We start from the raw sequence: 13193 nt of genomic DNA on the forward strand, positions 1-13193 counted from the left end.
TCTGTTTACTTAGAGAATTTCTTCCATTTTTCTCAGATTCAGGGATTGCTTCAATAAGTTTAAATGCTGAAGTTTTTTAAGTTAGGATTAATATCATTTACTGATTTCATCATTATAGACCATAAAATTTTTAAAATTCCTGAAATTTGCTAGTGGTCAATTTTTTTTTTGTTGGTGTTTTCAAAAGAAAGAATTACAAGAAAATACACATGATTTCACACCATAACAAAAAATAGCCCATATTTTTAAGTTTTACCCAACCTAACCCATATTGTACATATTTTGAAAGCACTAGCAAATTCAAAACTTGTGTTCTTACAACCATTGCTTCTAAAAGCTATGGAGTTAAATATGTGTTCTCACAATCATTGCTTTCACTCTCTGTTCTTCTTACATCTTCTACATATGCTTCAAAGGGTCGTCCGCCATTGATGCTTGTTACCCTGTGTCATCTAGTTGCAATGTAAGAAAATTGAAAAGTAGAAGTCCACCATTGAAGGCCATTCAAAGTTTTGCTTTCGAAAATAAGATTTTTTGAGTTTGTTATTTATTTGGATTGAGTGTTGTTCTAATTGATTGAAAATATCAAAAGAGGTTCAAAATTTAAATTTGAAGTGATTTGGAGTAGATTTGGGCAAGATTTGAGTTAAATTTTAGAAAAGACGCAAGGAAGAAGACGAAGTCAGTTTTTTGTATAATTATGTATAATCTTGTATAGTGTATATAAGTATATAAACACATCTTATACACTTTTATACAAGCGCCTGTAGACGAACTTCTTCCACGATTTTCAGTTGCAATTCTTGTTTAAAACCAGTCCAAAATCTCCATTAAATGACTTCAAATTTTATATATAACCTCCTTATACTATTTCTAACAAGTCTAAATAACACCCACTCCAAGTTTCTCACAAAATCAAATTCGAAATTTAAACCCACACGTTTAAGCTTGTTAAAAATATAATTTTCACCATCCAAATGAATTTGGTTTGTTGAACTAATATTTGAGTCACAGTTACTGAATCGAAAATTAACTTAAAAGCTTGGGCAATCTTTTTTAAAAATTAAATAGTAATTTCTAGAACCTATTGGAGTTGGATATTGAATCTTAGCCTATTATTTTTGGGTTAGTTGGTTGTAAATTAAAATATGGGCTATAAAATTGAAAAGGAGGGAGCTCAGTTGTTCTTACGTGAAATTTTTCCTTTTAAAAAATTGATCTTTTTCTATACTAAAGAGCAATTTAAATATTAATAGTATATTAAAGTAATCCAAACTGATCATTGGCTACTTAAAGTAATATTTTCTTTTGAAAATTGATTATTATTGCTAAAACTTTTCGAGTTCGTTATTAATTAAGTAAAAGAAAAACTAATTTTATCATATTACATGCATGTCAAAAATGTCAATTCTAGTTGATATGGAATGATAAATGAGCAATCTAGGGTTGGAGAATGGGGATTATAGTTAATAGTTTTTTTTAGTTTTTACTTTTTTCAATATTAAATATTTAATAGTTAATTAATTTATTAATTTTTAGCCCACGGGCCGGCCCAGGCCCAGCGGGCTGACTTGGGCTGGGGTTATAAGCCTCAGTTTTTGAACGACCAATTATAAATCTGGCTATTTTTAAATTTCTCCCAGTATTTTTGCTTTGTCATCTCAAGAATCGAAGTAGAGTTAGCAAAATTATGTACCTATTAATATGTCAAAAATGCTGCATATTAGGTAAATATGCTTTATTTCATGTTTGTACCTTATAAAAGTGAATAAGCATAAAAAATACATACATCTAATTAAAAATTAATTTTTTTATAGTTAACGATATCAAATTATCTTGACCTCAACAAATAAGTCACTACATGATAATCCACGTTGAATATTTACGTAAACTTGTAGTTTATTCTTTCATGTTTTATTTACTTAAAGCTTTATTTAGATAATATCAATATTATTTTCTAAAACTATATATTATATGACTCGGCATACACGTGCAACGCACATGCCGAGAAACTAGTTACTAAATAAAAAGGAGGGTAGCGGGAGGAAGGTGAGAGTTTTCCAAATCTTGTTAGTGTGGAAAAATTACTTTTAAAATCAAGAGTTTTCTTCTAATTCTCTTTTATTGTTCTTCTCAGAACACATGACGAAGCAGTTCATCACTATCACTCATAAAACTACTAATCAACAAAAAGGGAAAAGGGAGATGATGAAAGTTGTAGCTTTATGGTCACAAACTTCAGCTTGCACCACTTTCTAAATATTCAAAGTCCCAATCCACCAAAAGATCTTCCCCTTCGTCTTATTCAAAAGGGCAACAGCACTATTCATTAATCAAACGGTTTTTTAATAATCCATTAGCTATTTAGTGGTAGCCAAAAGCTTTTTCTGCATTTTTTGATATACTAACTATCATGTTTGAATAATAAGTAAAACCAGATCATATGTTGAACTAAAGAGTAATCAGATTAACCTCATAAGGTGAACTAAGTCATCTGGCGTAATTAAATATGCTTATCCGTAGGAGACAATTAGACAAATCCACAAATAAGGTTAGCATATGTTAAAAAAATATTCACCACAAGCCATTGATCATCCTGAATAGAATTCCTAGCTCCTCAGCTGTTGACATTTGATATGTCCTCTATTATCACCTTACCGTCTGTGGCATCAAAGAAGAAAAAGTTTTTAAGGGGATCTCCTTTTCCAGATATTGCTTTAATAACCTCCTGCAAGGATAAAAACTTGAACACATCAGCGAAAAATGTCAAGAGGTACCAAATGAACAAGACAGCAGCATAATCACCTGTACAAGGACTCCTCCCACAATGGCACAAACTGGAGGAAATTCATGTTTAGATGCTAACAACCTTTCTAGTAGAGAATCCGGGATCTGAGATTCATTTATGCACTGCAAATCAAGAGGCAATTTTGTTAAGGACTTGGAGGAAATGCATTACATTAATATACTTGAATTCATGGGATATACCTGCGCCTCACATAGTTCCTTCCTCAATTTCAGAACATTCGGAAGGTCATCCGCAGAAGTATCTCTAGGATTCCGCTTTTCAAGTACTTCAAACCTCTCAATGACTGCAAAAAGATTTACCAGTCACAAGTCAAGGGACAAGATAATTTAAGTAAATTTACTGTTGCACTTGGGCCGTGTATCAAATACGCAATCATGGACCTCCTATCATTTTGTCACCATTACCACTTTCAGTGAAAACAAACACCAAGATAGCTAATTAAAGTATTCTTGGTGTGCAGGCTACCAAAAAGTGGAATATTTCCACGGACTGCTGCCACTGTACTATAATTAAAACAGATAACATATATCTGTAATTTGAAGACCACAAATTATCATAGGATGCAGAAGAACACAAAAACTGTAATTGTATATAGCACCCTGTTAAGTATCTCAAATTTTCCCCAAGGTTTTTTTTTTTTTTGCAGCAAGCTACTACATTGTATTTGAACACCACAAATAGTCAGTTCTTATCTCATAATATAAGCTTCTGGATAAGAATAATGGTGGTTGGGCCGTTGGGGGAAGGGGGAGTGGAGAGACTAGGAAACAGCCTATGACTGATACTGCATCCTCTCTGAAGGTGAGCAAATTGATTCAGTTTCTATATTCCTAATGTATCAAAGCAGAAGCAATGATCCTAAGAACTTAAACATGCCACATTGGGATTGAGTCTGACTGCAACCCACTGATCTCTCTCTTGTTCTTGTTACTTATATAGCTGAAATTCCAATTGACCTTCATGCACCAGCAGGTACCAGATAGCGAAAGTCTGTACTTAGAGAGCATCTTTAAACATGCATAAAAAATTACAAGAACCTGAGTAATACGGTATACCTCTCATGGCAAAGTATAGCTTTGACATTCTCTTGGGTAGAGATCTCCACGGTACTTCAGTGGCTTCCTGCAGAAGTTTAGGTAAGGCAAGTGCCATTTCAAATGAAAAACTTATAAAATACTCTGCAACACAGAAACCATACTAACTTCAGGTTAAGAAACCAACAGATGTAGTAACCCAACCATTTTTATCTGATTTAGAAAGTTAAAAGGGATTATAGGAATCTTTAGCGTATGTTACATTGCTGTCTCTCTTTAAAGCATAATTGCCTTTAAAAATCTACCTGTTCCAATGAATTCCATACATCATCTCTTATTTTTTTGGGAGTATGAGAGATCCTTCAGGATTTTGAATCCAGATCCAATCATTATGTCCATATTTATGTCTGAAATGGTGTCGCAGGACTTCATCAGTGCTGAAACTGGACATGAGAACAGGTTAAGGTGGATTATTTGATGTCTGGTGATGGTCGTGAAGAAAATGGCAGTGATGAGAGGCAAGCCGCATTAGAACCCTCACAAATAGGTGGTGAGGTGTTCATCAATGGAACTGATAATGCAAATCGCAAGGGTGTTGTCTCTCGGGCGAATTAAGTCTTCCTTAAACTACTATATCTAGACAGAATGTTAGGAGGTTCTTGTTACTTTGAAATGAGAAGGTTATACTCACCAAAAACTTTGCCCAACTCTATGGAACATCACATGTGCAGCTAATTGTTTCCGTTTAAAAGCTGCCAGATACTAGTGACAACCTTCAAAGCTACCATATAAATGTTAAGATGTAGCAGATGGATTATTAACCACCAAACATTTCGAATGGTGCTGAAAAAGAAATAGTGCTGAAACAAGATTGAAAGGGAAAATCAAGAAAAGAAAATAGGGGTGTGCATTCGATTTATCGATTCGATTTTGAACCTTATCGATAATTACTTATCGATTATCGATTTGTACATATGCTTATCATTATCTTTTCAATAAGGTTTCGATTTATCGATTTTTGGGGCTTATCGATTCGGTTATCGATTATACCAATAAGAAAATTTGCGGGATTCCACGGAAAGTATATCACTATAAACACGCCTAACTAATATGGACAAAAAGAAGCTAAAATAAGACGAACACCGTTTATAAATAAAAATTGTGTCAACAAGCACATGCAACGAAACTAAAGTAAGGGATCAAATGTATGCCACCAACACTCCAACGGTATATAGAAAAAAAATACATCATCACGGCTAATTCTATTTTCCATTAATTTGAACTTCATTCCCTTGAGCTTTAAATATGATCATTCCTTAAATGTGGTAGATGAAATAATAGGGTTAGAGACTTAGGGTAAAGGAAAGGGTATTATAGAATAAGGGTAAAAAAAATATATATATCTTATCGGTTTAATCGATAAACCGATAACCGAAGAGGAAGAGGACAAAATCGAAATCGAAATCGATAACTCGATAAGGAAAATTTCGAAATCGAAATCGATAAACCGATAACAAATAATCGATTCGATTTATCGATAAACCGATTCGAATGCACACCCCTAAAAGAAAACATCATAGACTTTAGGCAATGATATAGACAATCATCCATCTGGACTGGAGCAAATTGATCTGCTTAGAAGCAACATAAAGAGGTCCATAAGGTTTCAGCTATGAAGTATGAAATAATAACTAGTTCAAATCACCTTTTATTCATTAATCATACATTTGCTTTCTGCTAGGCAGATATAGTAGTCATTAACTTAAGTTGAAAAAGAAAATCAAAGGGATGACTTCGACATATCTGAGATTCGCTGAGACTGAAATCTTAAAAACGAAAAGAAGATATAATCTCAACGATACAATAATGTAAAACAGCACAACAGCTAAACAAGAAAACATTTTCTTTGTTGATGGCTTCGATGAAGTCATACCTCAAAACTCGGATAGTGTAGTTGGCATTCAATTGTTTCTTCATTCTTTTTCTGCAGAAGTGATAAGAAGGGATTTAAGAGATTCCTTCAGATTTAGCTATATGATAAGCAAGACATAGGCCCTTAAGATAAAATACACAATGTGTGGAAAGGACTGGATCGAACTGAACAGAGATGCTCTATCCAAGGACTAAATCCACCACAACCACAGGAGACTTAAAAATGAAATGAATTTGGTTATAACCTTGGAATAGCTGTAATTCTGCAAGTCAACAAATATCTCACCGCAGGAATCTCGGCATTCTACATGGTAAAATGCGACACGCCTTGGCAACTTGCGACACTTTGCATTGACTGATTTCTGCATAGGGAGCATAATCGAAAGGAAAATCATAAAAGACTGATATTTTCATTGGAAAACCCATCTTATCTATGTTCAACAAGAAAGAAGAATGTCCATACTTTTGTCAATAGGGAGCAACAACTGATGACAACAGCATCGAACTTCTGAAAGAATTCAACATCGAAGCTGGCCAGGTCACCTAAAAATATCAGTGGCAGATTAACCTAGCTTAAGAAGACATTACCAGATCAAAGAACAATAAAAAGTGGAAACGCAGTTGCTTGATGAGTTAGAGGAACTATATTTGTAGCAACATTTTAAATATATATATATATATATATATATATATATATATATATATATATATATATATATATAGTACAAAAGAATACCAACCTTTTTCAAACAGAAACAGAAACCATGGGGTTGAAATCTTTCGGTGATTCACAACAAAGCTCAGCAAGTGATTTCCCCCGGGTTACATTTTGATCAGAAGGAACTAAGAAATTAGCAGACAGCAACTCTTCTGTTACAAATCGATCATCATTTAGCGTCAAACTACCTACTCCGGCCAAGACAATATTCTTGCAAAACTGGAAGAAAAGGGAGAAAAAAGAGTTAACAAACTGAAAATAAAGGAGTTAAATACAATACGAAGTTCCTCAATTTGATTTTAGCATCTGGCGCACTAAATGTTTTATACAAACTTGTCCTATCAAATGACCACGAATCATGATGTTCACAATTTAAGCTTGGATAAAATCCAATTCCACCAACAGGAAATGATTAAGTTGTTCTATTGATAACAAAAAATATTATCGAAATAAATTTTTACTCAGAAACTTGATCACCGGTAGAATTGTACCTCAACAACAGTCCCTTTCAGTCCACTGACAAATATATGAGATTTGCTCAACCTGACATAAGTAATAAAATAGTGGAAAATTTTATAAAATGAAAAAAACTAGATGGTCTGCCATTTGTCTATCTAAAAATTCTTGTATATGTCATTCCTTTGAAGATAGATATTGTTTTTTTAAATTAAAAGTACGTCATATATGAAACTAGGATGAGCACACATTCCATTTGCCCTTCATGTGAATCGCAGAAACAAGGGTTCCCTCTTTATCCATAATAGCAAGTTACACCAGACTAAAATCTACATATGTTACATGGACTTAAGTACAAATATCAGATTCAGGTAGGTGTAGGATTACAGCAAATTTTAGTAGGCCTTTTGTAGTGTATTTTGGAAGATCCAAGTAAGGAACCATTGTGAAGTACTGAAGTCTCGAACTTGACAAGGGTAAGCCAAGAACTGAGGAGTCCATGTAACAAAGAACTTCACACCTTTGCTCCTCACTTTATGCTGAAGAAATATACACTAAACTATAGATGAGACCAACCAAAAAGATTTCACTAAACAGAGAACTTATATGGAGTAGTAACCAATATGTAGCAGTTAGCAAGCCTACTTGGTTCAACCAGTCAATCAATCAACGACTCCTCAATCTCAAACTAGTTGTGGTCGGCTAAGTCAATCAACCATGCTTAGTTGATTGACATACAAATCTCTACTCACAACTAGTTGGTATCACCAATATGGATTCCTTACTTCCACGCTTCTATGTTTTAGCTAAGTTCGTATCGATTATGAAAGATCTGGGAGCCTCGTTTAGTTAGATGAAGAAATGAAAAAAATAAGTTTTGCGCAGTGAAGAGTAATCAACTATAATAGTACAGAAGCTAATAAACTCAACCTTCATGACTAATATTAACAAGATAAGATATTTCTTCATCTGAAAATTCTCTAACCTGCAGGTTACTTAATCAATAAATTTGACCTCTTCCTTAACATACAGAAAACACTAAGTTTAAGAAAAAGGCAGCATTCGGATTGACAAAAATATTCAGCAGTCTTGAGTCTACAGAAAATCATCCTCATTTGGAGTCAAAGTAGAAGAACCATCTCACGTACTAAAAAGCCAGCAAGAGTGGTTGCAATTTGAAGCATCAATCTCTATTGAATCTCATCGATAGGTCGCCAAAAAACAACCTAGAGTTTCGCCTTTTGAAGTGCTAGTCGGCAGTCGCATGGAATGATTGAGCCAGACCAAGTAAAAATGACTTGCTACTCAAGAAAGGAGAGTGATGGGAAGTAGAGATGACAAATAACACAAGCAAAGCAGGGTGGGACATGTAGTGCCTTGCCCTACAACAATTTTAACCCAAACCCTACAGTCACTAGGTAAAATAAAACCCTTTACGGTTTTTAGAAATCTTTATAGAGTATTAACTACTCTCCTTAGCTTTTTGGTTTAACAAGAACAACAGAAAATAGAAACACTATGCCTCATCTCCTAAATTCTCAATTTCTCGTGATCCACCTAATTGCTTTACCAGATTACACTCCACCAAGCACAACAACAACGACCCCTGTGAAGTCCCACAAGTGGAGTCTGGGAGGGTAGTGTGTATCCAGACCTTATTCCTACCCTGAGAAGGAAGAGAGGTTGTTTCCGATAGACCCTCGGCTCGAGAAAGATGAAAAGAAACAGTAGAAACAAGCAAAATCAACAAAGAGGGCCAGAAAGATAATAACGACAAAGGAACCAGTAGCAACAAGCTGTAACAACAACAAAATACTAAGAAACCGAAGTGAAAGGTAATGGGGAAACAACAGGAACTACTAGCAATCTAAGACAAGAAAAACTACGAGATTAACCCTAAAACCATCGATATAGAATAGAAATACGCTCGACTAACTACTAATCTTCTATCCTAATTCTCGACCACCACACCCTCCTATCAAGGGTCATGTCCTCGATAATCTGCAGTCGTACCATGTCCTGCCTAATCACCTCTCCCCAATACTTCTTAGGTCTCCCTCTACCCCTTCTCGTACCCACCACGCCCAACCGCTCACACCTCCTCACCGGTGTATCAAGGCTTCTCCTTTGCACGTGCTCGAACCATCTGAGCCTCGCTTCCCGCATCTTGTCATCCACGGGGGCACTCTCATCTTCATCCGGATATCTTCATTCCTAATCTTATCCAACCTGGTATGCCCACAAACCTATCTCAACATCCTCGTTTCTGCTACTTTTAACTTCTGGATTTACACTCCACCAAGTAATAAACAAATCACAAACTGAAAAACACTTGCTGCCTAAAGTCAAGTCATAACCCCATTATCCTTACCTGAGAGTGGGTCAGTATTGCTTACCGTTTCCAATGATGATCCAATGAAGGCTTAATAAAGAAAAAGTAGAGAGAGTAGAGAAATGGATAACGAGGCTTTGTTCATGAAGTGCAGCGAAACTAAGTTTCAACCTGACCTACCCATATCCAGTCTCACTATACATTTTTCATAATTCTATTTTTGTTCCAACCCTGCTCCACTTAAGTATTCTCCCGTTTCGCCCCATTAAGGCTTTACCTTTCCCCACTCCGCCCACCACCATGTCCTGCTACATTGCCATTCCTAAGGGGAAGCGGGACAACACGAAGTCTGATCATCATAAACAATCTTCAGATTACCTTATTTTGTAGTGATTATTTTATCATCCTCATTCTCATTCAGCTATCGGTAAAAGTGTCTCTACACAGCTATGAGGACCTTGCTTTTTGACATATGTTAAGAGGTAACTTTGAAAAGTATACGCTCATAATACAATGTAAAGAATATAATGTTCACACTATCAACAACAATATAAACACTGTAGAAGGTTACGTACCACACTAAGCGCACAAGTACCAAGAACATTTACTTCCCTATTATCACCGGTTATAAGGATGCTAAACTCAGATAGATGTATGATGTAAGTAAACATCTATAACAACCGTCTATTTGTGATGCATTATCTTACTGGTTGCCTGTGTAAATGAGAAAAACAAATACCTTCGCTGAGCGTCGACACCCCAAACCCTAATTTGACGATCATATATGGCAGTTTCTTGCTCTGTCAATTCCTCACATTCCTTTCCCATTTGCAACCTGAACTTTCAGCATAGTATAAAAATGATACCCACAGACTACAAATAACAGAACTAAGTCAGCATTATTAACTTTTTGCAGTTATGGCTCAATTTTTCAGTTCAGCTCGGTCAGTGTTTCTCGAGCTCGGGCTTCTATACAACTGGTCAAAGCAGTATGGTCTAAATGGAACGACACTGAGGAAAATCCGTTGCATTGGAGTGCAAAAATTAACTGGAAGAACGTATGTTACGGAGCATACATTGTAAATGAATAAAAAAAAATTGGGGGAAAAACAAACTAAAGAAGCAAAGGAGAGAGCTTACACTTACACTGAGGAAACACTACTTCCGACTTCGATTTTAGGGTAAAATCAGATAGAATGAAGCAAATATGCGGATCAACTTCAATTGTTTCCCTTTTTCTTTTCCTCTGTAGTGCCATGTTTTTACTTTTTAGTTCCCACCAATCATGTTTTTTGGTCGGTCTTATTTTGAGTTAAAAGATAATTCAAAGTTTAAATTTCTCATCATCACAATATTTTCATCTGGGTTCATGAAGTAATGATATGAATTTTATATTTATGTTGTAATTTAAAATCTGCATTATGTCTCCGAATGGCTGTAGACGAATAATTTTTTTTCAGGATTTTCCACACTGAATACAGAACTATGCACACTCCTAAGGACTTGAGTAGGCATCCATCATTTTATCATCACTTATATAGAGTGCTTCCTTCCTTCTCCTTTTCTTAAATAAACTAGTACTCCAATATATAATAAGCGAAAGTTGTTGGATGGCCGAGGGTACTGTACAGAAATAAGATGGTAATTTTGTCCTCATTCCTTAAGAGATTTTCGGGTGTCCAATTTGAAGCACCACGCCGTTTAGTTTTTTCCCCCACCCTTTTGCTTCTCTCCATCTCAAAGTGCTTTCCCATCTTTATTTTCTTCTGCTTCACTAGAACAGAGACATTTATGTCGGGCATACACGCGTGCATAGCATGTGTACATGCCATCTAGTTTTGTGAGAAAATATTAGCATGAACCCACGAAAATAATAAACAAAGGTTATGTTGGTTTATATTTTTAGCCAATTATAACATTCAGTAGATATATTACTCTATTTTTCTTGACATCGTCATTAAGTGAGAGTACCAGTAATTTTTCTTTAATCAATTTTGCTTTTTGCTTTTTAAGTTCTTTTTTTTTCATAATATTGGCCATATAAATGTAATATTAATTTATAATAAAAAACGAGTGTTTAACCAATTTTTGTGAGCGGCCTCGCAAATTGATAGGTATGTGAAATTTATATGCATATATTATATCATTTTAAAAATGCTATTGTTTGTAATTTATATTGGATTTGAAGAAGATTGAGATAGTTCAGAACTGACCTAGACCTACATCAGCTACAGAAATTCGGAGCTTCTTGGGTTTGGCAGGTTATTATCGCCGTTTAGTGGAGGTTTTTTCATACATCGCAACTCATTTGACTAGATTGACCTAGAAGGGTGCTCTTTTTAGATGGTCCGACGAGTGAAAGGCGAACTTTCAGAAATTCAAGATTGCATTGACTACAGCCCCAATATTGGTGCTTACAAGTTCGGGATCTTATACTGTGTATTGTGATACATTGCGTATTGGGCTTGGCACAGTGTTGATGTAGGACGGTAGGGTGATTGCCTGCACGTCTCGTTATTTGAAGATTCGTGAGAAGAATGACCTTGTGCATGACTTAGAGTTGGCAGTCATTTTCCACATGCTGAAGATTTGGAGGCACTATCTATACGGTGTTCTATGTGAGGTCTATGCCGACCATCGGAGTCTCCGGCACATGTTCAAGCAGAAGGACCTTAATTTGTGGTGACAGAGATGGTTAGAGTTGCTGAAAGACTATGATATCACCATACTATATCATCCGAAAAAGGCCAATGTAGTGGCTAATGTATTGAGTAGGACGACTGAGAACATGGGCAGTTTGACATATTTTCCGGTAAAGGAGAGGCCATTGCCTATGGATAATTAGGCATTGGCCAATCGGTTCATGAGATTGGATGTTTCGGAGCCTAGCCGGATTCTCGCTTGTATTGTGGCACAATCATTGTTGTTGGAGCGTATCAAGGCTCGCCAGTTTGATGATCCTCACTTGTTGGTGTTGAAGGATACAGTGCAGTGGGGTAGTTCCAAGGAGGTTGTGATTGGAGATAATGGTGTTATGCATCTTCAGGGCCGGATTTGTGTTCCAAATATTGATGGGTTGAGATAGTTGATCCTTGAGGATGCTCACAATTCGTGCTATTACATTCACTCAGGTGTCACGAATATGAACAATGACTTGAAACATTACTATTGGTGGTGAAGAATGAAGAAAGATATTGTTGCTTATGTCTCTCGGTGTTTGAATTATCAACAGGTGAAGTACGAGCATCAGAAAACAGCTGAATTGACTCATAGATTGGAGATACCGGAGTGGAAGTGGTAGCGCATCACTATGGATTTTGTGTAGGCTTACCATGGACTCTAAGGAAATATGACACAGTCTAGGTTATTGTGGACCGGTTGACTAAGTCCGCACACTTCATTCCAGTGATAACTTCATATTCTTCAGAGAGTTTGGCTCAGATTTACATCCGGGAGATTATCCGCCTGCACAACATGTCCATTTGCATCATTTCTAACTGAGGCACGTAGTTTACATCACATTTTTAGAGAGTCGTGAAGGTTACGGTGCAGTGGGGTGGTTCCAAGGAGGTTGTGATTGGAGATGATGGTGTTATGCGTATTCAGGGCCAGATTTGTGTTCCAAATATTAATGGGTTGAGATAGTTGATCCTTGAGAAGGCTCACAATTCGCGCTATTCCATTCACCTAGGTGTCAGGTGAAGTGCGAGTATCAGAAGCTAGGTGGATTGACTCAGGGGTTGGAGATACCGAAGTGGAAGTGATAGCGCATCACTATGGATTTTGTGGTAGACTTATCACAGACCCTGAGGAAATATGATGCGGTTTGGGTTATTGCGTACCGGTTAACTAAGTGCACACACTTCATTCAAGTGATGACTTCCTATTCTTGAGTTTGGCTTAAATTTACAT

At 36.0% G+C, this 13193-nt stretch overlaps 1 protein-coding gene across 1 annotated transcript; it reads right to left on the minus strand.

Annotated features, from left to right (window-relative positions):
- Window positions 1–2446: 2446 nt before the first annotated feature.
- On the minus strand, window positions 2447–11020 carry LOC107831548 (SUMO-activating enzyme subunit 1B-1-like). The gene is made up of 10 exons (XM_075219651.1): window positions 10021–11020; window positions 6985–7036; window positions 6527–6712; window positions 6239–6343; window positions 6021–6137; window positions 5777–5827; window positions 3865–3931; window positions 2989–3092; window positions 2806–2910; window positions 2447–2728 (listed from the first exon to the last, which is right to left on the minus strand). The coding sequence occupies exons 1-10, from the start codon at window positions 10107–10109 to the stop codon at window positions 2618–2620; spliced, it is 987 nt and encodes a 328-aa protein (XP_075075752.1). The 5' UTR covers window positions 10110–11020; the 3' UTR covers window positions 2447–2617.
- Window positions 11021–13193: the final 2173 nt, after the last annotated feature.

The sequence above is a fragment of the Nicotiana tabacum genome, chromosome 8 (genome assembly GCF_000715075.1).
Source record: "Nicotiana tabacum cultivar K326 chromosome 8, ASM71507v2, whole genome shotgun sequence".
NCBI classification, from domain to species: Eukaryota; Viridiplantae; Streptophyta; class Magnoliopsida; order Solanales; family Solanaceae; genus Nicotiana; species Nicotiana tabacum.

What these genes read in the sequence shown, in the direction of transcription:
- LOC107831548 (XM_075219651.1), bottom strand. Translation starts at nt 10,109, where the DNA reads ATGGGAAAGGAATGTGAGGAATTGACAGAGCAAGAAACTGCCATATAT. An exon ending in TACACTATCCGAGTTTTGAG is followed by an intron (nt 3,932 to 5,776) that starts GTATGACTTCAT and finishes AAACTTCTGCAG; the next exon opens with GAAGCCACTGAAGTACCGTG. An exon ending in TGGGAGGAGTCCTTGTACAG is followed by an intron (nt 2,729 to 2,805) that starts GTGATTATGCTG and finishes TTATCCTTGCAG; the next exon opens with GAGGTTATTAAAGCAATATC.